Source organism: Dunckerocampus dactyliophorus, chromosome 13 (assembly GCF_027744805.1).
Source record: "Dunckerocampus dactyliophorus isolate RoL2022-P2 chromosome 13, RoL_Ddac_1.1, whole genome shotgun sequence".
Classification (NCBI taxonomy): Eukaryota; Metazoa; Chordata; class Actinopteri; order Syngnathiformes; family Syngnathidae; genus Dunckerocampus; species Dunckerocampus dactyliophorus.
In genome coordinates this window covers 8,309,326-8,336,086 of record NC_072831.1, presented here as the reverse complement: position 1 = coordinate 8,336,086, position 26,761 = coordinate 8,309,326, and the positions used below count along the sequence as shown (strand labels likewise).

General features: G+C 41.2%; 1 protein-coding gene across 1 annotated transcript; it reads right to left on the bottom strand.

The window, feature by feature from the left end:
* Window positions 1–16,100: 16,100 nt before the first annotated feature.
* On the bottom strand, window positions 16,101–26,359 carry si:dkeyp-72h1.1 (uncharacterized protein LOC799956 homolog). The gene is made up of 4 exons (XM_054796978.1): window positions 25,791–26,359; window positions 19,982–20,057; window positions 16,851–17,001; window positions 16,101–16,168 (listed from the first exon to the last, which is right to left on the bottom strand). The coding sequence occupies exons 2-4, from the start codon at window positions 20,054–20,056 to the stop codon at window positions 16,101–16,103; spliced, it is 294 nt and encodes a 97-aa protein (XP_054652953.1). The 5' UTR covers window position 20,057; window positions 25,791–26,359.
* Between the last annotated feature and the right edge of the window lie 402 nt (window positions 26,360–26,761).

Sequence of the window (26,761 nt, the reverse complement as noted above, 5' to 3'; positions counted from 1 at the left end):
GCGACATGAGATGAGACAATGAGACGCCTCATGAGAAGCTCCCAGGTGACCCAGAAGAAACTGAGCGTCAATCACACGGAGACAGGAAATGAACGGCTGGAGCCTTGGCGGCAGAAAATCCTCTTAATAAAAAGCATCAGCAGAAACTATCTGCACCGTGAAGGCTGGGCTTAAAGTGTGCCAGCATTTTAAAATGAGTGCTGCGACAAAAATATCTCTTCACCAGCTCGCCTCAGGTACATTTGAGCTGTCACTCAGCGTTTCTGTTGACGAGCCTCCCTCCTCCACAGTATTATTTCATTATTATTTGTCACAGTGACACAGTCACGCTGCATTCTCTAACGTTATTTATGTTGTCAAGGGGAAAGAGGTCATCCCTTCTACAACCAATAAACTACTGTATTTATTGTCCACAGAATAGCTGGAAACATTGTCTTCACTTACATGTTGCTAACTAAGTTAACTACAGCGTGCTAACTTATCAGAAATAATTTCACTTTTGGCCAATGACGCTAGCAACAGCTAAAACATCTTTAGTTTGAATTTTCTGAAAGCTAGGCTAACAATCACTCCGTTACATAGCGGAAAATGAACTCTCCATGTTATTTTTGTAGTTAAATGACTGATACCAGCACAAGTTAAACAAACATCTATTTTACTTCTGGCTAGCACCTCCGTTAGATGATAGCTTCACTTTACACCTAGGCTAACATTAGCTCAGTTCAAGAGCAGCAAACATCCCCAGCTAACCTTTGGATAACAGTATCTGCTAATTTAGCTAAAAATATTATCTTCATTTTACTTTTGGCATTTTTAAAGCCAGTTGCAGCTGGTTTACTGAAGTAATATTTCTCTTTTACTTGTTGCTAACTAGGCTAACAGTTCATAGGCGATAACATAGCCTCCAGCTTACTCACTATAGCGAGTTAGCTGAAAATATCATTGCACTTTTCTTACCAAGAGTTAGCTGTTGTAACCCAGCTGTATTTTTGTGTGATTAAAATAAATGTTATTTTTCTATATGTAATGTTCAGGGATTAATGCCACTGTCTGTTATTATCATTTAAGTAGTATGCTACTAAATTTCATACTTTCGTTGTTTCATTATAATTGTATGTGATTCTCTTTAAGAAATAGACATCTTTACGAAAGTTTTGCGACAGTCGTTGCTTACCATGGTGCTCCTAGTGAGTGCTGTAGGCTCGCACATGGTCAGAAAGTGTATAGGAGAGCCACCTGTGTGTGACACTGCATGACACTATGCTGTTTTCCTGCTAGGTGAGCATTCATGTGAGATGTGCAATGTCATTTATATTATACAGCTGTGTAATATAAATGTAAAATATGTAAGCAAAATAAGCAAACTAATGGTATTAGTGTGTTAATCGCTAATTAGCTGCTTTTGCTAGGCGGCGTTTGCCATTCATTTGTATTGATGTGATACACTAATCTTGTTAGTTCATAGCAGAAGGTTATTCTACATGATAAAAGTAACTATGTTCCGTGTGTCTGTTTATATTGCAGTGTGCATTATACTGTTACATGCAGTGCTGTAGGCTCGCACATGGTCAGAAAGTGTATAGGAGAGCCACCTGTGTGTGCCAGGCCTGTCTGCTCAATCCATCACTGCATGACACTATGCTGTTTTCCTGCTAGCGAATTGGATGTGAGAGACTGTTGCTGTTCCTTGTTGGCCATAGTGGAAGAAGAGGACACCATCTACCTCCTCGTCATCGTCATCAACCTGCCGCTGCTGGAGCATCCCAGGCACGTCAGCACACACTCACTCCTTCATACAACGCACATACTGTACATATGCGTATAGAGCTCTGTAGAATCTTTATTTTCGTATGCTGGCCAGCAAATCTTAAATTGTGCTCAGGACAGTTTAGGACATTCATGTTGTCAGTGTTAGTTTGTGAGGAAAGAGAAGAGATGCATTTCAGTCCAGCAAATCATTACACCTGGATTGATCGTAAACTGCTATCAGGACTGTGTCTGAATTACTCATTGGTGACACTGTCACATCTTTTCTCTTTTATTTCTGGCTAAATAAAAGGTATGCCTCCAGAAGATAGCTGACTATGTTATTCCTACAGAATATTAACTTAACACAATAATTTCTCAAGGCGAATGCTAATGCTTAAATACATGAACAACATCTAGTATTGAGCAGTTGTGCACGCACAATAATAAAGATATTGTTACATGACGCATTATTAGCTTTGTAAGGGCAGGATGTTTGATGTTGGATGTCATTTGGTTGTGTAACTAATGAAGTGGGGTTCAAATGTAATTCAGTAAAAGGGGCATATGACCATCACAAACGTGTGTTCGAGGTTGAAACATCAAACGTGATTTCAGGTGTATTTCGTGGATGAAGTGCAATGCGGTGGACTGAATAGGTCTTTTAAAAGGATCCACTTCCTTTCTTCTCCCTGCTGAAGGCTAATTGAGGTTGTGCAAATGAACAGAGGGGGCTGTCAGACGGGGGCGAGCCTGTGGGGCTGTGATTGGTCAGGACAGGCATTGATGGAAGTGCTTCCTCCTCTGTGTTTCCCAAAATAACACGTACATGGACCCCCCCGCCCCTCCCCTCCGTGGCTTGAGCGCCCCATACTGCTGACCGGGTGTCCCAGCTGTCACAGCTGAGCAACACACACATGCACACACACACATCATTTATAAATACGTGATAATAAAGCATAAAATGTACAGCATCATAGTAGAACATACATGTATGATTGACGGAGGTGGCACCACAACAGACAAAAGCGCGGTTGTAGCAATAGCCTGATGACCACGCTAAAGGCTAGATTGGGACTCTGATTTCATCTGTTCATGCATCATCTTACATTATCGTTCATTAACGGCGAGTACCTAATCATTTTATACTTCAAAATGCCTTTAATCAGTGTGTGAGGCATATTTAGGGCATAAGACTAGATTCTATGCGTTTAGCTTGTTCGCGTCCTTCGACTCGAGGAAACAATGGCAATTTTAGAGAGACAGGGTTATTTGAGTTGAATCAAATCTAATAATTTGTCACTTTTATTGCAAATATAGATCCAAAATTGGAGGAGAACGTAATCGTCAAAGTAGCAGGAGGGTTAGAGCCAGCGTAGTGTAAATTGGTGCCTCGATGCAGCAGCATAATCCAGGCTTCATAAGAGTGTCAAAAATAAACCTTTTTTAATTTTTTTTTTCTCAATTACTCTTTTTTTTCAGTATTCCAATATACTGAATATTCCAATTTCAAGCATATGATGAGCATATGTTCGACCTCCAATCTGTATAAAGTTGAATGCTTATTATAGAGGTGTCCACAGTGTGCCCGGGGCCCATTTTCAGTCTTCAATTCTTTGTTGGCCCTCGGCATATTGTAAAAATAAAACGAATTCAATCACAAGGCGGCTCAGCAGTATAATTGGAGCCCAAAGCGAACGGATACAAAGAAGTAAAACTACTAAAATTTAGTAACAAAATGGATGGTGGATAAGAACAGACAAGAAAAGGGCAAAAACAAAAAGCGACAGCGACATACGGTTTCTGCTAATTCAAAAATAAAGATAAAGTACAAACTAAAGGAGCAACAAACTAAAGCAAGGCAGCAGGTAAAAATACTAGGCACCTGGCTCAGCACAGGCACAAGAAGCTAATCCAGCGCGTCTTGATGTTTTTTGATGAAGCGTTGCAATTTGGATTGGCCACCCATCAGTATCGGCCGATTTCCGTGAAAAAGCACGGTATCAGCATATGCCGATACTTGCTTTTTAACGCAGATCACCTTCGCGGATCAGCTTCACCGCCATATAGTGATTGTCTCCTGCCCACTTTCGCTTCACAAAGCCAAAACAAGCATGTCTGCCATGTTGGACTGACTGAATTGTGAGAATGATGTAAGTTTTGCACCTTGCAAAACATGCCATGAAAAATATCTCCCCGGGGTAGCGCTTTAAAAAGCTTTAGTTTGGTGCGGCATTTGGGGGGCGGGCACTTGGAAGGACGTGGTGAGTTTTCGCGGCTCGCGATGTGATCATCGGTCGGGCGGCGGCTAATTAGCCAAAATGCGGGACAGGTCTAAGTCGGATAGCCCAGTCCGTCGGACTGGATGGCCGGCCGTCGTCGGCAATGGAGGACACCAGGTTTGCCGACTGTCTGGGGGTCCTGCTCGAGCGCCATCAAGCTGCTCTTGCATCCAAAGTCTCCTTAAAGAAGACGAGTGATACTCTAAGTTTCACCAGTGATTTTGAAACAGTAAGTCAAATATGTTTATGTCTAAATGTTATGGTTACCCTTTCATATTATAGCCAATAGGACACTTAAAAATGATCTGTATCGGCAGCTGTCATGATAAAAGTCTTTTAATTAAGCAGGGATGAACAGAGAGCGACAGAGGTGAAATAAGGCTCTGTGACAAAACGTACACCTGTAGTCCAAGGCAGTATCGACAGGTCAGAGGTGTCACGCTTCGCGTACGCGTACTTCCTGTCCTGCGCCATTATTCTGGCAAGCGATGCTTTCGGGGTGGCGGAAGGAACTGCCACTCCACGCCTGGTGGCCGCACAGCTGCGGTCAATGCTAATCAGTGACAGTTAAAAGACCAACGCCGTCGTATGCGCGGCTGGTTCATTGTTGTTGTCATTTTCATCGTTGACTTTCCCGTGCTGTCACCTACCTGTTTATATTTTGTATTATTTTTCCCACAGGGTTTTTCCTCTGTCACTTTTAGTTTTTCCTTGTCCTGTGCAATAAAATTACTTTTATTTTTGCACTTTGCCGCCTTCTCTCTGCACCCTGGGGGTCAACCTGCCGACAGCTTCAACGTATCGTGACAAGAGGAACATTATGTGACAGCACGGGCGAAGAGAAAAGGTACAATGAACCAGTGCGATACTTTGCTTTTTCCCGCTAATTGCAAATGCTGCCAGCTGCGCAACAAACGACTGGGGTGAAGCGGCTGCAGCTTCCCCCCAGCAGGAAGTGCAGCACACCAAAATAAGAGCGCATGACAGGAAGTGCTCGCTCCTGTCCTGCGGAACATGACAGGCAGCATAAAACCCTGATTGGAGCATCCCTATTAATTAGCTTTGCCACCTATAAGACAAATCTAAAATGTGACGGTTTTGTTGTTCATACTCTGACCGACATTAGCTTTGAGGTTTATGAACATATTGGATTGAGCCAGAGCACCGTACAGTAGTTGTTCAATAATAACATTCATCCTTATTAATACTAATCATTATGCACACAGTGTACATTTGAAAGACATCCTCCTTCGCCCCTCCCGGCCCCACCTGCAGAGCCGCCTCATTGAAAATTGATGATGTTGACATTTCGTATTTCTAGCAAAGGTTAGAGGAGTATGTGTGGCGCTTGCTGGAGTGTCAGTCACATTATTTCCGAACAAGTGAAGAGGCGCTCTTCACTCAACAGCTGAATGATAACTCCACAGCCGATTGCCCAATTATGAATGATTAACTTCAGAATGAATTTGTATATCATCACTGCATCTTCATTTGCTTTCTTTGGCAGAGAGATAAATATTCATACGCATTATTCCTGCACTATAAACATTAAAAATTAAATTTACGCTGAAATAACACTGAGAGATGATGTCCCCAAAGAAAGAAATTCATTATAACACTGGTTAATCGATCACAGACCTACAGTATCATAGCGATCCCCAGATATCATGCAAATATGCCCTCCAGTGGTTGTGAGCAGTATAGTGGTTGGACGCTTCGTAAGTGCTGTCCATAGGGATGGCGATTTGACTAAATGTAATGAATTAATTCATCACTAAGATTAATTAAAATGTCAATTCTTATATATTGCTATAATCCCTGCAGTAAATAAGATGCAAGAGTCAGGTTTGAGCCTACCATGCTGGACTATGAGCAGAGACAAGGATAAACAATATACTCATATGCGCTTCATGTTAAACGGCATGCAGGGCGGCCATGATGAGCACAGCACGGAGGTGGTTTCACTCAGCGTGGGCGTCCAACAGAAAAGCAGAGAGGCCTCAGAGGAGCCAGAGCTCCTGGCTAGCTTGCGGGTGTCCATACGCTAAGTGCTCTTCATGCTCTTCATGGGCTCACATCATCACGCAGCTCGTTGCCTTTCCATGTGGTGATCGTGCACTCGCCAGCTTTACCGCTTCCTGCCCTGTTTAATCACTTCTGCTTTGTGCCTGTGTCCTATGGAGTAATGTCTTAATCATCATCACCTTACACATCAGCATTATCATTTGCATCAGCGTCTATATCACCTATTACATCACCATTGTCAGCATCAGTATCCCCATCATCACCTTATACATCATTATCAGAATCTCCATCTTTGACACCATAGTCAAAGATCCTCTATATAACAGGAGTTCTCTGCTGTTTTTAAGGATCAACTGCTAGTCAGAGATCTAAAGACCTACTGCAAAAACGTTAATTAAAGACTTTCTATATGACAGTAGCGCTCTGCTGTTTTTAAGAATGTAAGTCAAAGATCCTCTACTGCAATAACGCTAGTCAAAGGTCCTCTAATCTGCTGCACTAATCTTAGAAGCGCCCAAGTTTTGAACTGAATCGGTGTGATGTCAATGACGGGCCAGATTTTGGACCACGGGCTGCCAGAGAATCAGTGACAAAGGGTAGCATTGGAGGAGACCAAGTCTGACTGGCTGGTACAATGTCAACCAAGCAGATACTGATTGTACAGGCGATTTGTCCAGAAGACCTCAAGGCTCTGGGGGGTTACTTTCAAGTAGAGGGGCATCACACTTCCAAGGAAAGCATTCGTCCAGCCTGAGACCCAGAATGCAATGTGTTTTTTTCCCCAGTGGAGAAGTATTCTGGGCATGTCCAATAGGAAGGAGACCCGGCAGGGTAGACCTAGGTCATGCTGGAGGGACTATGTGTCAGAGCTGGGACAGGGAGGATGTGACCAGAAAAAAAAGAAGTCTGGGCTTCCCAATTCAGAATAACTCACAGCCTTCCATATCACCATTTCAGCAAGTTCCATCAATCAACATAACATCCATGTGTGTCACATACACAACAGTGCATGTGGTGTGCATACACACAACTACACATTAAGTGCTCTTTCTGGAAATGTCAGGACTGTGTGCAGTGATACATTCAGCATCTTGGCATATGGGAGGCCTCAGAGGACAGTATCAATGCATCCTCCAACAAAACAGTAAAAAACAAGCCTGCACTTGAATTGGGACAGCCTTCGTGCAGCGTTACATAATCAGCCTTCACATGCAGTCTCTGAAGGATGCAGCTTCTTAACTAGGACACAGCTATAGTTAGTTTTGCTGTGTTTACATATTGTTGTGCTTCTCGTAGGGCAGCAGGAAAAACTCCTGATAATCAAGTAGAGTGAAATCGTTGTTTTTTCGTCCCAGCTTTCGCACACCATCTCGGTTTTTGTACAGCCAAACATTGCACATCATAAAGTAGCCCGTTTTCCCTCGTGACATTTGACAGAATCGAGCACCCAAACAAGGCAGCCCAAACGTTGGTGACTCAGTCTCAGTGTTTTGTTTTAATTGAGTGCGACGGCTAAATGACCCACCATAGGATCAAAGAAAGTTGTGAGTGCCAGCACTTTGATAACGAAGGTGAGAAACACTACTGAATTCTTGAAAAGTCGTAGTAAAGTATGAATGTGGCGTAGATGTAGGCCATTCTTGCCAGGGTGTACGGAGAGTCTGCATCAACGGTAAGCTGATAAGTTTGGGAAAAAGAAGAAATCAAAGAAGCTAATGTTGTGAAGGGGGTAATGGTGATGGAAGATGTGGAAGATGTGGAGAAGTCTTTAACAATAAATGACGTACTCCACACAGCAACAAGCTTGCTAGTTCAGTAAGTCCACAGTCTGAAGTTATCTCCACGTTTCGCCTTCGGATTGTAAATATGCAAATATGTATATCGGATATTGGTAAAAAGCCAATATTGAGAGTCTCACAAAATTTCTTTTGTGTTCATATTTTTGGGTGTCTGGAATGTATTTATATAATTTGCATTATATCTTATAGGAATAATTGCTTGGGTTTTCGTCTTGACCTTTTGGAACGGAACTGTACAGCATAAAAAACATGCAGTGGTTTATTAGGACACGCAGTAGTCCATGGCACTTGCAGCACTGAAGGTTGAATGCAAACAAGTTTGAAAGAGTCGTTTGAAGCCGCTGGGAAGTGGAGATGAAAGTCTTGGATCGGCGCACTTTGACATCATCAAAAGCTAACTGAGCTGGTGTAACGGCGGTGTTAAAAGCTATTTTTAAGTACACTGCTTTACAAGCGGCCGCTGCCCTTCTCCTCTCTGTGCTCCCAATTGAACATGAATGAGCTGGATGTAATGAAACAAAAGAGCAGGCATTGTGCTTGTTTACTAAAGTACAAGACCCATTTCAACAGACAAGGTCAAATCTCTGCATTTTTGGAGCTATTTACAGTCAAACAACACAACATCAACAAAACACCACACAACAAAACATACATTAAAAAGTGCAAAACAAAAAGAAAAAGCAGCATCCAGGTAACAGTTGTGGCTTTACTGAAGATTGGCATTCAAAGACTCCTCCTCCATGTGCTGTGTGTGTTCAACCCCGCCCCTACGGCGTCACACTTTAACAGAAAAAAAGACGAGGGAAAAACTAATCGGCTCCCGAATGGCTCCTGACGTCTGCGACCGGCACATCGCTAATCCATAGCACTTTTTGCCACAGTGGTGGGGTACCTAAAGGGGCAGAACTAAACAGAATGCAGTATGTTGATTGGTGGACAAAGAATGGTTACTCCCAGTAGAAAAAACAAGAACAATGTCCTCCATTATGGATCATGGCATAAATGACAAAATGTTAGGATTTTTGGTCAATTTGTGAGAAAACCTGCCCATTCATGCTGTTTTAAATCTGGGTATTTTTCCATTTTTTCCACAGAAAACACATCCCATTTAACTTATGTTGGTAATGATTTATAAATAACGGATTATAAAGCATAAAATGTATAGCATAATTTTACAGCATGCTATACTGTATATATGAAGATAGATACTTTATTCATCTCCAAAAAAAAATCACATTCCAGCAGCTTTGCAAAGATGGAACACAGGGGCATGCAAGGTTCAAAAGAAAAAGTACAAGAGTACTAAAAATGGCATGATAAACTTAATAAAAGTATTAATAGCTGTGATAGGCTCCAGCATGCCCCCGCGACCCTAATGAGGAGAAGCGGTATAGAAAATGGATGGATGGCTGGATGTTCCCTTGTTTATCACGGGAGATAGGTTCTCAAAATATCCCGCAATAAGTGAAATCCGTGAAGTAGCCAACTATCTTTTTTCACAATTATTATATATGTTTTAAAGCTGCAAAACCTTTCACCATACACTCTATACACTTCTCAGACAGGCATTAACATGGTCTCACATTTTTCTCTTGTTTCGTTTTTTAATGATCAACCTACTAGGTTGGACACAAGAAATTATTAAGTGACACGCGTATTTCACTCCTGTGACCGGCCTCTTCATCCTGCGCCGTTTGGCCGTAGCGTTTTTGTATCCTTGTTAAAACATATTGCTCCTGTCGTCATATTTTCCTCACAAGGTTAGCTCCTTCTGTTTCTTCTATTGTTTACAGTATTGGTTAGCACGGCGGTTAGCAGGCAGCTCACACGGTTAGCTAGTTTGGTAGCCTTGACCACAACAAGAGATGGCACGAAGGAGATTGATTGACAGCGGTCTACAGCCAATCAGGATGCAGAAAAAACGATGGGCAGTGCGGACAGAAGAGAGAAGAGCGAGAGACACCACTGCTTGCACAGAACTACAACACTCAATTTCCCACAATGCAATTCTTCTTAAAGGGCCAGGCTTGACCTGTAACAGCATTCATACGAGGTTAAAAAAAAAAAAGCACTAAAATTGCACAAAAAAATCCGTGAAACAGCAAGTCCGCGAAAGGTGAACCGCGATGGAGCGAGGGAACACTGTACCAGGCAAGCATGGTGCAAAAACTAAGCAATATAAGAGAGATTAAAAATATAAATTAAATTAAATTAAAATTAGGTGACCACAAGTTAAAACAAGATTGTAAATCGGTGTAGCACTAGGTAGTGCCTCCTCACAGCAGCGTAATCCAGGCTTTATTAGAGTGTCATTTTTATGGGTGTCTCAATTACTCTCATTTTTCACCATTTGCCTGGTGTCCCGGACCGTAATCACCGAAGTCACCAAAGTCACGCTGTTTATGTTGCTGGAGGGGGAATGTTTTGGAAGCTATTAGAGGCCTGATAATTGTTATTTACTGGGAATTGTATAAACTAGTGTACGCACTAGTTTACACATGCTATCATGTTTGACAGATGGCTGCTCAGCACACACATTCATCTTTCATGCAATTAATATGCCTTTTATAAGCCATGTGTGGGGAAAAAACCCAGTTTGTGACATTTGAGAGATAATTGACAGTGCCAGCAGGCCCTCATCTTCCCGGGGGCGACCCCATTTCATACAACCAAGCACTCCTCATCAAGTTGTCATCGTAAAGGTCAAATCCACAGAAAGACAAAAACATGAAAGACAGAAAAAAAACGAAAAAAAACCCCAAAACAAAACCAATGGATCCGTCTCCGGAGAACCATACACCAATGTGACCTTTTACTAGGCATCAGTCTCAACAAGCCACCAAAGTGCACGTGGGTGAAGCACAGGAAGATGGTAGTTGTTGAAGAGAGTATGTGGACAATGTGGGGCAGTGAGGTTAATGGCTGCTGAAGCACTGACTCCTTTGGAGATTTTTAAATGTTAATACAGTTTGCTCATAAAGAGGATAATAACAAAAAGAAGAGAATATTTCACATTGGTGAAAGTTTTGTTTTCATATACTTCTCAGTCCCATTTGTTTATTTCTTTAATAAAATGAAAAACATTTGTGGTCTTAACTTTATTTGTACCGGTATACAGTATGAAGCACGGATGCCGTTTCCAAAATGATGTCTGGGAGTCCAAAAAAAGAGAGAAAAGTGAGAAGAGTGGCAAACTAAAAGGGTGTCAACATGTGACCCATTTTTTTGTAGCCTAGCCAGTCTGTGTATCGTTGAAATTAACCTGTTAGCTCAATGTCCACAATGAAATAAGCTAGTAGAGTGTTAGCATGTTGTGTTAGCCTATATCTCACTCCTTTTGAATGAAGAGAAGTGGCATCGAAAATGGATGGATGGATGGATGGATGGATGGATGGATGACTTGCTGCACTCCAGCTGGTGCTGGTTCTGTCAAAAAAGCACTGGTTTTTACTCACTATGGAAAGATGGCAGCAACAAACACTCCCCAGCTCATGCATGCCACACCCCTTCAGGATGAGGCAAGAACTGCCTCTGCGTATGACATTTCTCTTTATTTTACTGTCCGATTAGCAATAATGATGTCACACTTGCATTAAAGACGTTACAGAGGCCGTAGAAAGTCATGGTGTATAATACATTTTTCTGCAACATTATGAGGATAAGCGGTACAGAAAATGGATGGATGGATGGATTACTGTATATTATTGGCAACATGCTGACAAACAGATATTGGCCGGAGCCATGATCCAACTCAGTCCACTAACTGATAGATTTGTAATATATTTCAATGGACAAATATGAATATTTGTTGTATGTACTCATTGTTCGTTTATTTCTTTTTCATCATGACCCTGACCACCCGTCACTGCTGTGTGGTCATCTCAGCAACACCTTCAAGTTCACACATGGGCTGAGAGGTCCAACAGATGGACGCTCAACTCTACATGAATAAAGGTCACTCTCAAAGTATACACGCTCCTAACATGAAAAGTCAAACACTGCAACATTTTAATTATATAATTACTCATCTTCTGAACAGGTTTTCATCTGTTGATGACTGAAATGTGAAAGCGCTACAATAATGATGTCACTACACACGTTGCATAGCTTATGCAAGCTACCTCGGGACGGATTTTTAGCACAAAACGTCCTTGTTAGCAGCGTGTTAGCATGGAAACTGGAACAGGAAAACATGTCCCCCAGCTCCGTTGCCTGTCTCTGACATCAACAGCGATTGACTCTGCAGTTCTTTGCTTTGCTTTGCAGTATAACAGTTACGCCACAGGTCTCTGCTTTTCTTTTGATCATGGCTGCAAAATAACCCACAATGGAGCCAAAGAAGGTGAGAAACACGATTGAATTCAAGAAATAACTCATAGCAAAACACAAAGGTGGTGTCCATGTGGATCTCTGCTTGCCTCCTTCTCCTACCTTCTTCATAGTCGTCTTTGTCAACAATCAAATCCCCTTCATTTGTCATTTATATACAATTCAAATAGTTTTCTGCATGTAAAACTAAAAATCACATCTCTTATTCCTTTGACATCATGACTGTAAATAAAGCAGAGATTTATTGAAATGCTGGTATTGAACAGCTTTAAATTTGCCCTATTTATTCTGGTATTGTCACTGAAATCGATTTTAGATATGTTGAAATTTCAGTGTTATTTCATGATTCACACTGGTTGAAATACAAGTGAAATGTCGGTCTGTAGTTATGAAATCAAATTTCAAAATCAACAGAGTTCAAACTGATTAAGAATCAACAATGAAATATGATGTTGAGCTGATGTTGACCATTCAACATTGACTCGATATCGTTTCAATGTTCATTTGCTATCTAGGTTCTTACGTGATAACATTCAACATTCCATTTTTTTTCTTATAACATCTTGTATATTTTTATTTATTTGGCGTGGTCCTAACACTTTGAATGTTCTGATGTTCGCCCTGTTAGATGTTTTTTTTTCTTTTTTTGGAATAAGCCGCGGACCACTAAAACACAAGCTGCAGACCGTTAATGGCGCCGGGCCGAACTTTAGACACCATTGGCTTAAAAAGACATTACATACTATATTAAATATATTAGAAATATGATGTTTGCATCATAACCAGCTAACACTCAACTTCACAAAAGTGATAATAAATATAAGAACATTTCTGTGATTTTTAACAGATTTATTTCTTGTACAATAATTTAACTTTCCAGGAAGTCTAAAAATAACAAACACTGAAAATATATATTTTTTAACATCTGTGCTCCACAACAACACCATCTCCCTCTGTTTTTTCCTAACTTCCTGCTGTCATGGGATGTACAACAACTTTCTAAACAGAGACGTGATCTTTAAAACATTGCAGCTATTAAAATATCAAAAATCACCATACTACAGCACCTGACGTACACTAATGTCATTTAGTTCATAGTTCATGTTAAAAAGGTGCACAAACTACACTCGCTCCCAGTAGCACGGGTAGAAGGACTAGTACTAGTAGCAGCAGCAACATTACTAGTGTTAGCTGTGGAAGGACTAAAAGTAGTACAGCACTTCTAGTAATAGTAAATCATTGTTATGGTGTGGTGGACAAGTGGTGGTTGACTGAGGGCTTGGAGACACAATATACATTTGTTTTTCAAAGTAAATGAACAATGGAATGAAAAGCTAGAACTGTGCTGTCGGGCTGTCCCATCTTGTAATACCACATTGTGCCTGAAGAGGTGGAAGTGAGTCTTACACTAAGTCTTGAGTGTATTATTAGTGCGTTCACAGACATTGGCTACGACAAAATGCAGTGCACTGTCATACCTGGGTGATCGACACTTAGCACTGTGGCTGCAACTAGCGATTATTTTAATAACCAATTAATCGGTCGATTATTTTTTTGATAAATTGATGAATCGGAGTTTATTCAGAAATCGAAGACTTGAACTGACACAGCAAACAAGTGCACAAACACCAGGTTGCCTCCTGAATATTCTGTTAAAATAATGTTAAATCATAAAACATCTTAATGGTTGTCAAATAGCTTCAGAAAAAAACAATAAATGTACACAAAAATACAATCATGATCATTGCCTTAGTCGATTAATCTGAAGCTTTTTGTTTCAATTTATTGAGTAAGCGGTTAGGCCATAGATGGACTAAATTAATATCACGCAAACACCTACAATTAGTGGTTGGGTTCGCAACATACCAGAAGAGTGGCAAAAATGCCCATCACTGTTTTCTAAAGTCAAAGCTGATATGTGTGAATATCTTGTTTTGGCTAAAACACAAAGATAATAGGTCTGTTTTCCTGGATGACTAAGGAAATTAAAAAATATTCACATTTGAGAGAAAAAAGATTAATCGATGACCAAAATAGTTGCCAATTAATTGCCAATTAATTGGGTAATCGATTAACCATCGATTAATTTTTGCAACTCTACTTAGCACCCTCAGTAGTCGCCATTTTGGCTATGTAGCGAATGAGAGGGACAACCAATCATTTCCAAACTTGGGATAAAACTTATAACGTCTCATTTGAAGCAAAAGGGTACTGCAAAAAGTAATACATTTATTTATGTGTGGGCTGCCAGATATTTTATAGGGCAACCCAAATGTTGGCAATAATGCTCTGTCGAGTGGTTGCAATTCACCATTAAAAAGGAGAGAAGGAGAACAAGGTAAATATTGCAATCGGCATTTCCCGAAAGTGTGCAATGACTGTAATGAATTTGGGACAGCATTACACCGTCAAGATTCATGCATTCAGACACTAAGTACACAGTATACTTACTGAAGTGGACCGACACAAGTATTCCATTTGAGACACAGCAAATAGTAATGTGCTACCCCCTACTGGTCTGCAGTTCAAGGACTAGGACGAGTGTGGGACAAATTAAGCCTTGATATCAACAAAGAATTGTGATTCTGGTGTGTCTCAATGGAATAATTGTCAGTAGACTTCTATTAATATACTGTGTCCACTAAATACTGTGTACTAAATGCTGGAGTGCGCCCATTTTGTGCTGTCCCAAATCTTACTGTCATTCTCGATCACAGTATCAACTTTGTTTTTCTTTAGACCACCACGTTCCACCACTGTGGGTTATTTCCAGTCAGTCAAGTGTTTCCCGTACATTCATTTATTTGTGGCGGCTTGCCATGAATAAATTTGGATTGCCACAGATAGATTTGGCGCTATTTTTTTTTTTTTAAGATTTGTCGCTACCTGTTCACCACACATTATAACGGGACGGTATGTGTAGCTTGTTGTTACAACTCCGTACTGCAGATGGCGTCGGAAACAAGAGAACGGCGCACATACCATGACTGACTTGGTGGCACATTATAACGTGTCTGTTCATCAATATTGTAATTTCTTACATGTACAATGGCGTGTACATTATATTTAAAATCAGCACACACTTACATGTACAGTAGACCAGGAAACATAGAGCATGTTTTTCTTTATTTGCATTTGTTATAAGGTGCACGCCCACATGTCTACGGCTGCATGAAATGAAACCGACACCCGTACGTCAATGACTTCCACCATGTTCTGTTGTTAAATCTGGTTTAAAAACATGAGATAATGTCGTACATTTATATAAAAACAACCCAAAAAGCTCAGTTTTACCTGTCCACACACTGAAGCGGCACCCAACACCATAGACCGATTACGGTCCCGCAGGAAACCCTCGAATTGCTCTCCTTCCGCTACGTAGGCAAGAGGCGACTATTGAGGGTGGTAAGTGTACATCACTGCACACTCACCATTTCGAGTGCAACATCCTGGTACTGACAGTGCAGTGCATATGCCGTACTTGTCTGTGCGAATGCACTTAGTGTAGCTGACAACTTCCAAGAAAAATCTGTGAAATATTTGAAGCGATCATTGTGATTTGTTTGTATGTTTATTATAAAACCACTTAACCAATTGTGAGAGTTGGGGCATGGGCCAAGAAAAAACTATTTTGTATTTTTTGTCACTTAAAATCATAACACTGATACATGGGGTAGGGATCAAATTTACAAACAAAACACATTTTATTTCGAAGGTGCAGACATGACTGTGGCTCCAGGCCCTTGAAAGGTGGGGGTCAGGTCAGCTAATGTGTTATGTCTACTCTTGCCTCTTGTTGGCGCCACAAAGCTGTCTAGGCACACATTCCAGTAAGTGTGCTTCTATTGGACTTCACATGTCCACGTGAGGACCAAGTCACATTTACCATGGAGTTTTTCTCTTTCCCGTCAGAGTTTGTTCAGTTGGAGGCCGGCATCTCTGCTCCTGACGTCCCCTCGCCAACACCAGCTTGGACTTGGACATCACCTGCAAGAGCATGAAGATGCTACGTCATTGTCCTTTTTCCTGATTTAGGACGCTTACACACCTTCTCTGGTCTGAATCAGTTACGGTAATGGTGGGCCTACACTTATTTTCACCTGGAAAAAAATCCTGGTGAACCAAAATGCGTCACAACAAACCATGTGAGAATAAATCCCGACTATTTAAACAGGAAGAAGGTTTAGTGTTGGGACAAGTGAGGGAAACTGCAAAAAGAACACATGCTGCAGCATTATGCCACAGCATGCAGTGTTCGGATTCCTTCCTCTAGCACCACCACAAACTCTATCATAATGGCATAAAAAAACTAAGTAGTTATATAGCTAAGTAGCTATATTAAAAGCTAAGTAGCTATTATTACCAGAAAACACAAGTAGGTCGTGACACAAACTTAATTTTGCTCAACTCAACCACGACTCTTGCATGTAGGATTAAATAGCAGTAGTCGAACAATTGTGGATCAATTATCAATTTTTGGTCCAATTGTGCGGAATGTATGCACTACGGTAAAACATATTTTAAAAATTGCCAAATTTCTTGTGGATTTTATTTTCATATTTGTGACTTTATCATGTCAACGTCCATGCCATTAATGTACCAATTTGACACTGGAACAGGACAATATGTGAACAATACTCAACCACAGTCACCATGTGCTCGTCCTCACCTGCCGGTTCAGTCGGAGTGTCTGGTGAGCTGGGTTCTGGTGGCCATCGTAGCTCGCCGCTCTCCACTTCCGCCCCATCCGTGGGCTCCACCACGATGGAGGGAAGCCTCTTGGACAACTTTGGATGCCTTTCATGGGAATCTGGGAATATCTGCAAGTTCATGTAAGGGTAACACCAACCTAACCCTCCCCCTTCCCCCCACTAACATGTGACACAGCACATGTGAGAGAACAACAATGCAGTAAAAAATTGGATTAGGAAAGCTGCTAACAGAACCACGCTCATTCATTCATGCATTTGTTTGCTCTTCTCTGAATGAGCCATTCATCTCTGTTTCAAGATAATATTAAAGATAATGAGAAGTCATCATCTCTGTTGGAAAAAGACACCAGCATTTCATAACAACCTTCGTCACAGCAGCCCACATTTTACTCATCGCTCCTGTGACTCACCGCTGGCTGCGTTCTGCTCCAGCAAAAGCGTGCTGAAAGGCATGAAAACCAGGCGTGTCCAAAGGTTTTTTTTGTTTATAGAGGTGTCCTGATCTGATATTGATATCAGATAATGGTCCAAATCAGAAAAATAAAAACTAGTATCGGATTATATCGACCTGCGTCTAAAATCTCCGATACAAGTAGTCCAGTCCAGTTCCTGAACTTCAGAAAACACATCTAATTTACTTTAAGTAAATAATAATTTACAAATACAGTAGTACCTCGCATAACGTAAACCTCCTTTTACGTAAATTCCACTGAATGTAAAGAATTTATGGAAAGTTTTTGCATCGTATTACGTAAGAAATTCCATATAACGTAAAGCGTCAAGTCGGTGCAAGTTCAGACTAACAGAATACACTTGGTGACGCCTTCTGACGCTTCACGCTCTCATTGGCTGATTATCGGGGCACCGCCTACGCTCTCATCTCATTGGCTGATTTACGCAGCACGTACATGAGTTTGTGTGAGAGGCAGGCTTCTCCCTTCAACCTCCCTTCCTCTTGGTAGTCGCCCTTAAACTAACAATTAAGTTAAGTTACAAATAAAAATTTTGCACACAGCATTATCGTGTAGTGGGTGTGCGTTTGTCTGTGAGACCAGCTGACTCTTTGAGTCGCGTTTCGACTCAGGCTAGTCCTCCTCCTCCTTCTTCTCCTCCTCCTACCCTCCACTTGCGTGCTCCTGATCATCTCAGGCATCTCATGAACGGTAAGATTGTTTTTGTTTTTCAGTTTTATTCATTTACATTACTCTTATTTATTACCTTTTTATATTGGAATGTTACTCTACTATGTTTATGCTAACGTTTTCTTATATTTTTCCACCATATTTGGTGGACTTTGAATATTTTGAAGGGCCAAAGGGGTGAGTTTAGGAAGATCTTGGAACGGATTAGGCTATTTACATGTATTTTACGCTTTGTGTAACATAAAAACCCTATAACAAAGGTTCTCGGAACAGATTATTTACGTTGTAGGGGCGTCTACTGTACATGATAATACAAGTAAAATGTACAACATACATGCGCCACTGTTAAAAAAATGCCCACAATTTTACATTTTACATGTTTATGTCTTTGTGCTTCACCGAATGTTTTTTTCCTCAAGCGTTGAGACTTCGCACTTTGAGCTTTGATAGTCAATTCACCCTCAAGCCTGGCAGTGACATGAACACAAGTTAATATATGATGGTAAGCCGTAAGTCAGAATTACAACAGTCAACCAGTGTTGATGATCATCACCGTGTCATTTTTTTTGACAAAAATGATTATTTTCGCCTAAATGAACTCCTTATGATGCTACCCACCTCTGATAAAATTGGCTACATCCTCAGAACATGTGATTCTACGCTTTTAGTATATGGTCTTTGTCCCAGGGGCGGCTCTACGCAAATTTTACTAGGGAAGCTAAGGAGGGGCCAGTGTTTAACCAGCAAAGGGGATGTTAAAACATAAACCTTATTTTAGTTAAAAATTGAGTACTTTCATTTGGTTATTGTTTTTTTCAAACATTATTTGGCGACATGAGCACTTTAAAACCGCATTGTGTCGTGAGTGAAGAATGGCAATTGAAAAGAGAAGGGGAGGATTCTGGGGCTGAATATAATCTATTTAATAATTTTCAATTACAAGTGTCGTTTTTATTACAAATACTGACCGAAAATCGGAAGAGAACATCGTCATCAAACTAGCAGGAGGTTTTGAGGAGGGCAAAACTACATTCCACAGCAATAACCTCGACATAATTAATAAAAGGAACTCTTGTATACAAACCCAGCGTCACTAGCAGTGCAACACTAAAGACGATGTGGATATCAACAGGAGAGAAAGGACAGGATAAATAGAAAGGGAAAAGGGAAGGAGAAGGAGGAAAACATGGAGAAAGGGAAAAAAAAAAAAAAAATTTTTTTTTTTTTAATCATTTGTGTACCTGTATACTGTATATGTAAAAATGTGCGTACTGGTGTAGGTGCAGATGTACGTGTATATATATGTATGCACGTGTTTGTATGTACACACATGTATTAGCAATTGATGTGCTACGAAGAGGGGGTAGGATTAAATAAGCTCTGCTTCTTCCTACTCCTTTTCGGACATATGCGTGTTCGAAATAAATTAAACCAAACCAAACCAAAATAGACTTTTTTTTCCTGAGTGTATCAATTACTCAAAGTTTTTCGCCATTTGCGGGTGGTCGGAACTTAACCCCAGCAAAAAGTGTACAAGTGACAAATTCTTTGTTTCTTCTTCCCATTATTATTCTTTACTAGGATTATTATTTTGGCAACTAAATCACCTTTTTGAGGGCGTTAACACAACCAGTCACAACCAAATCTTGCGAGCATGTGTATCCTAGCAAGAATTGTTCACATGCTCACAAATAAGTCTTATATGTACTGTAAGACACACAGGTAGTCTGCAATTTTGGTTTGCAGATGCCATTTTTGGGAAATTTGGTCCATTTCCAGTTTTTTCTTCTTTTCTGTGTAATCTTGCAATGCGGGGCCATTTTCAATTTTGTCTGTGAAATATGTCATAATTAATATATGATAGAAAACAGACTCCAGGACACAAATGGCCTCTGGGTCACACTTTGGACACCACTGATCTAAACTTTCCCATTCTGGACGGATACGGCATCCTGGTCGCCTCCTGCTGCGCCGCTAAAGTCCTCCGAGCCCGACTCCAGGGAGTCCATCACCTCGGTCATCCTGCACAAAACAAAGTCACCAACTTTTAAGCACTTCAAATTTTGTTGATTTGAACACTTTATGGAAGTGTTTCTAATGGTGCAATTACTTGTTTGAAAAGGGCATAACAGCATACAAGAACTAGAAAGGTCTTAAAATTCACTTCATGGGATGAGGTAAGTGAAAAGTAAAGAAAACGTGTGCAGTGGGGAAAATAAATATGGTAAGTTTACCCCCGTACAAAGATAAACTAACCTTAAATAAAGGTTATACATTCATTTGTATTTGATTAAGGGAAATAAGTACTAACCAGCAAGAATTCGGACCCCCACTGGCCAGTTATGTGTCCATGAAGTACACAAATTAGACCTGTCCCTTGAAGAAAGTGCTCCTAATCTTAAAGGAAAACTGCACTTTTTTGGGAATTTTGCCCATCATCCACAATCCTAATGTGAGACATGAACACACACGTCTTTCTCTTTTCTGTGCATTCTAAAGATATAAAAACAGATAAAAAAGAGGCAGCTCATTACTGCATGTAATGGGACACACCTATGCCGCCTACAAAGACCGCTATTAAAACACCTCCAAAAACCTGCAGCAGGGTTTTATGGTTTTATGTACATGCTGTGACCATTTAGAAACAGGTATTTGTACATTCATGATAACATGTGATACTTACAGTATTTTGCCGTATTTTAAGCATTACAGGGACTTCCTTTCTGGCTGCATTGATTTCACAAAGCAACATAGAAACGAACGCCTACATCTAGCATTAACTTTACCAAACTCAAAAACAAAAACAGCAGCAGTAGTGGCAGCTCCAATATGTAGTGTTACCCTTTGGTAGTGGCCTGAAGCATTGTGACTCGCTGCTGGCGAGTGTGTGGTAAAGCTAGTCGCTAGCCGGCGTGGTGTGACAAGGTGTCAATACGCCAGTAACGTAGTTTTATCGGCATAACAATGTCGCTGCAGCTTGGTTAATAAGCATGTCACATTATATGTAAATGGAGCGTTGTGGACGCTTTTTGAAGTTTTTTTCGGAAGGCTTTATAGGCGAAGTGTTTCCCATTACGTGCATTCGTGGCTGTCTGTCTTTTTAGCTCTTTATAACGCACAGAAAAGATAAAGACATATGTGTTCATGTCTCACATAAAGATAGTGGGTGATGGAAAAAATTCCAAAAAACGTGCAGTTTTCCTTTTACTCATTATGTGGATAAACTACTCCTGCCGCACAAACATTCTCTTCCATAGAAATCTCTGTAAAAGAGCTGTCAAAGGATCTCAGGGACAAGATTATAGACCTGCACAAAACTGTAAAGGACTACAAGACCATCAACAAGGAGTGTGGTAAGAAAGAGAAAGACGTTGCAGCTGAGAGCAAAACTTGTCATGCACAGTGTTTCCTGTGGTAGCACAGAACTGGGGAAGTTTAATACGACCAACATCATGTTGCACTTGAAGCAGCATCACTAAAAACAGCATCAGGATTTTCACAAGACCACGGAGGCGAAGAAACAAACCTCTGGCAATCTCAAATAACCAACGGCTTCCGAAATGTTTGCAAAGCATGAGAACCCCCAATAAAGTGGCAAAATGTCACGAGCTATAACAGAAGAGAATAACAAATTTATTGTGACCAGCCCCTGTCGGTGGTGAGTAAATACCAACTTTTGCTGACTATTGTTCTGAGTAATGTCACTTGATCAAGGTGGAATCATTTTGAGATGTGTGCAACCCTAGTGACCAACTACAAGAAATGTCTGACCGCTGTGCTTGCCAACAAGGCTTTCTCCACAAACAAAAAAAAGCCACGTTTTGCATTTGTATGGAATATTTATTTCCCTTAATCAAATGTTAGCATACGCCCCGGTTTGTGTATTTTGGGGTTTTCGTTGAAAATATATGAAAAATTTGGCCTCGGTACAATACATTTCCCAGTTAGCATATAATATGGCGTGCGTCTTGTCGTGTTATTAATACACTGCATGAGTCCAGCTGTGTTTGTAATGTATTTTTATCACAAAACATCCCTACTAGCAACATGTTAGCAAGGAACCCAGAACCGGAAGTCAGTGTGCCCAGCTTTGTCGTCCGTCACTGACATAATCAGCGGTTGATTCTGTAGTTCTTTGCTAACTAACGCGCTTACGCCACAAGTCTCTGCTTTTCTTATTAATCATGGTTGCAGAATAACCGAGTGGGGCCAAATAAATTTGCAAATCCCAGCACTTTGATAAAGAAGGTGAAAAACACTACTGAATTTAAGAAAAAGCTCAGAACAAAAAACAAAAGTGTCATCCGTGTGGTAGCTCTCTGCTCGTCATACGCCGCTGTGTCAAGAATGAAGGTAAAAGTAACGTAAAATGTTCATGTATCCCTTTCATTTGTCATTTATATGCATTTTGAATTGTTTTCTGCATGTAAAACTATAATTGTAAAACCATAAAACAGTGTTTTGTGTTAACATTTTGGATGTCCGGAAGAAATTAATTGGATTTGCATTGTTCTTATGGGAAAAACGTATTCGGTTGTATTTTGATGTGTGTTGAGAACGGCAATTGACGGTTGATACGATCTGGGTGCAAGAATAAACGTGCCTCTTGTCTCTTTTCACTCAGAACCTGCACGTCCACAGTGGGCATTCTAAAATGGTCCTTGTATAATAAAATGGTCTTTACATTAAAGCGGCAAAACACAACGCTGTGAAAATATACTCATCTCATCCAGGGTCGCGCGCACACACAGACACACACTGCTAAACTAAGCTAACCCCGCTAGCTTCCATTCACGCTCCATAACAGAGGAGCAACGGAGCTGAATATCCAACGTCCAAAGTGAAACTAACTCCACCTTGGTACACCGTGGACATGTCTGCACTGTGGGAGTCGAGTGGCAACCAGCTTTGAGGCGCATTACTGCACCTATCATGTTTAAGTGTGGCTCAGAGTTACGAACGATACACGGCAACCGGATCAGCCCGATCTTGTGGCGGAAGCCATTATTAGTCGATCTTCAAAAATGCAGCGGATCGGCAGCCGATCCCAATCCTGAAGATCGGATCGGGACATCCCTATTCATTTATTTTGTCTGTCTCTGTTAAAATAAACTTACAACAAGCACGTACTCTTCAAGTCTATGTTATTGTGTAAACTAAAACTTATTTGCAACTATAACCGACTTTAGAACCTTAGAATTTAGACAAGGTCAGTGAGCTTTCTTTCTATTTTGTTATGCACTCTTGATGAAGTGTCTCTATCAACCTTCCTCAGCAGCCTCTTATTTTTCCAAAGTCTGAATCCATCTTTCATTCGTCGATAGCTACATAATATGCACGTCTTTAAACAACTTTCAGTGGTTTTTACTTCATTAGTTATCTTATCTTTATAGGTTTAGTTGTGGCGCTAGGAGAGGCACAAAGTGGAGCTTCCCTGGTGCTCCCGAATTCAAACATCCTTTTTCTGTGAGCACAGTCAGCAGCTGTTGGCCATTTGGCGTCTGTTGCATGCTCAGCAACAGCCGAGCGACAATCAACAGCTCGCTTTGTCAACTCTATTACCATGGAGATGCGCTCACTAACGTCCTTCATCTCCATGCATCTCCACCTGGAAAGAGAGGAGGACTCTGGGATGGCGGCTAGCCAGCAGCTCTTTTCCAAGTGAGCACGTAACATGTGACAAGTTGAGTGAAAGAGCACTTTTCATACAATCAGACAGCAATGGGCTGCCGCTGTTGCCATGGGTACAAAAAGATGATATTTCATGCCTCTGATTATGTGAGCGGAGCACTTTGCCTGAGCGCACAAGGCCCACAGCTGATTTGGGGGGCATTCATGTGTGGTGTTATGCGGCAATTACCGCCATCAAGACGTGGAGGCCTCGCTGTTTGTGAGACTTCTGTGTGGAACCTGGGACTGCCTCTGCCTTTCCCCAAGGCGGCCCGGCAGACAATACTAGCTTTATTCCTTATCAGAGGCTAGGATTGTTCCTCTGAATGGGTAGATTGCTCACTCAGGCTGGATCTTCAGACAGAAAGTCTGTAGAGGTATGGACCCAGAGGCCCGTGATGGTCCGCATGTGATTCCAGCCTGATCTGGTTTCAGTGAAGCGTCACAGACGCAGGAATTAAAATTCCAATGCCAAGCATGAGGCTTCAGTCATGCTTTTTTAAGTAAAGGGAATCATATATTCATACCATAAGACATACTGTATCTTCACTTGTTTGCTACACAAACTTTTTTTTACAATTTATTTGGAGGTGATGTTAAAGGGATAGTTCGGATTTTTTGACATGAAGTTGTATGACATCCCCGTCAGCATTGTAGTCCAATAACAGCGACTTACCCCCCACTTGGTCTCCTAAGTCCAGTTCTGGTCAGATCTGACCAATGCTGATGGGGATGTCATACAACTTCATGTCAAAAAAATATGAAAAATCACCTGGATGACAGTTTGATGTTTTCTTTTAATATTTCACTCGTGGATGCGTTATTGGTCATCATTATCACTAGAAATGCAATGATGATCACGGTGTATATGTAGCATAAAAGTAGTTCAACAAAACTTCCAACATCAAGCTCCGCTTAAATCAAACTCTGAATGGCATTGCCTCCCGCCAAATTGGTGCATCAGAGCTGTAACAGCCAGCGTCAGCCAGTGTGGCTGTGCGAAAGTACATTGGTAAACCTCACTTCCTGATGCCTTAAAAGCCGCGCTGGACATCGAGTTGACAGCTCGGGCTTTTAGCTCAATGCCCAGCTCTTGCGACTCATTCACTGGACCCTGGTTCAAGCCCCGGGTGTGTGCAGGGGTGGACCAGATGGGTTACATTAGTGTCGTGACCCGGATAAGAGTGAGGTTTAGGCAGATGAGTGCAACAAAAGCCAACCAGTGTGGCTGTACAAAAGTACGTTGGTAAACTTCACTTGCTGACGCCTTATGAGTCGTGCTGGAAAAAAACAGAGATTTGCACTGCACAGGTCATTGACAGCTCGGACATTTAGCTCGATGCCTAACGCTCTGGACTCCAATTCGGTACACCGTGGTTCAAGCCACAAGAGACGGGTTTCACACATTCACACGACAACTCTGCATCAACTTATCACCAATAAGAATGCATATAAAATACAATGCAAGCAGTGTCGTTAAGGTCTGTTTTCCACACTAAATACATCTTCACTACATCTTTTTTCATATAAATGATGGAGATGTTCTCTTAATGATGATTCCAGTCCCGATTGTCCACCTTAGCATTGGACTGCATCTAGTTCAATGTCACAATAACTCCTCTGGCCATACAGAGCAAATTTTAGCTCTTTTACTGCCTCAACTGCAGTTCTACATTAGCTGCATGAACACAGCATGCAGCTTTGTAGCATTCAGTGTGATTTTCTCTTCCATATTTGCACCACAGAAATGCTCCTCGTTTGCGACAATGACTAATAGAGCTTCACCTGCAAGGCACACAACAGGTAGCCCATTCTCACTATTAAAAGATGCAGTATAAATTGTACTACACTATATACAATATATCGCTGTTTCTGCTATACCCACACTTAAAGACACTCTTCACCATGAACGGATTTGAGCCCAGATTTCCAACTTCTCATCAAAGGTAAAGTTTGAACACTCAGCCTTCCAGCTTTAGTTTTAAAAAAGGAACATCGGGTGGAACTGTGGCGGATAAAGTGCGTCCACAAAGGTTAATGTGTTTTGTTCAAAAAACAAAAAAAGAAGAAGAATTGGCTCCGTACCTGTATGCAGGTTGATCCAGAATGTCAGAGAAGCACTGTTTTCATCGCACTGGTGGTGATGAAGAGGACGTTGGCTCCTGTGGGCGACAGGCGGCAGTCAAGTTGCCGCTTGGTATCAATGTAGTATGAGCATGCGCTCTGGCAGCGGAGCGGTGACTTCCAGTGTCCTCGGAACGTCAGTGGCACATGAATCCACTCGGTCATCCTTAATTCAAACATTCCACTTTTTTTCAAACATCGATTAAAGATTTGGACGTAACATTTTTTTAAGACAGAGGGAATTGGGAAGTAGTCTCGGATAGATGATAGTATTTACAAGTATGGCCTTTACGAGGAACACCTGAAGGCAACACATGATCAGGCGCGACATAGAGGTTTATGATGATTTTAAATTAGCAAACCAGAGCTAGAAGGTACATTTCCTCGTAAGGCCCCAAAACTCCAGCTGGTTGACACACATACTTTAGATAGACTCTAGATGTTAAATAAAGTTGAAGTTGGTTAGCGTCAGCAGTTCTTCCTGTACACATATAAACTGTCCTACTGTACCTGGGTGCTAGCTAGAGCTAGCATGACAAGCTGTCTAGGGTAGTTACCTAGCGTCGTTTAAACGTTATAATCCACTTTTTCCTGCCGCCTGTACAAGCGGTTGTAAAACATATAAGGTGAGCTGTGTCTCCCTCTAGGGTGTAAATGCAGTATAACCGCCAAACCTCCTTTCTGTTCCCAGTGCACAAAGCAAGGTCCGTAAGGCATGCTTGGAGGAGTTTGCTGTGGAAGAACATGACTTGAGCCCTGACCTCAAAGCTCATCAGCTATTCAACAAGGAGTGGTAAGTCATTAACTTCAGACACTTGTTGGCTTGTAATACTCTGTCTTTATTGTGCATGTCTTGCAAACATTTGGCGTTAAAGCACACGGACTTGTCTGGATACAAATGGTGTAGTGATGCTCCAGAAGTCATTAAAAGC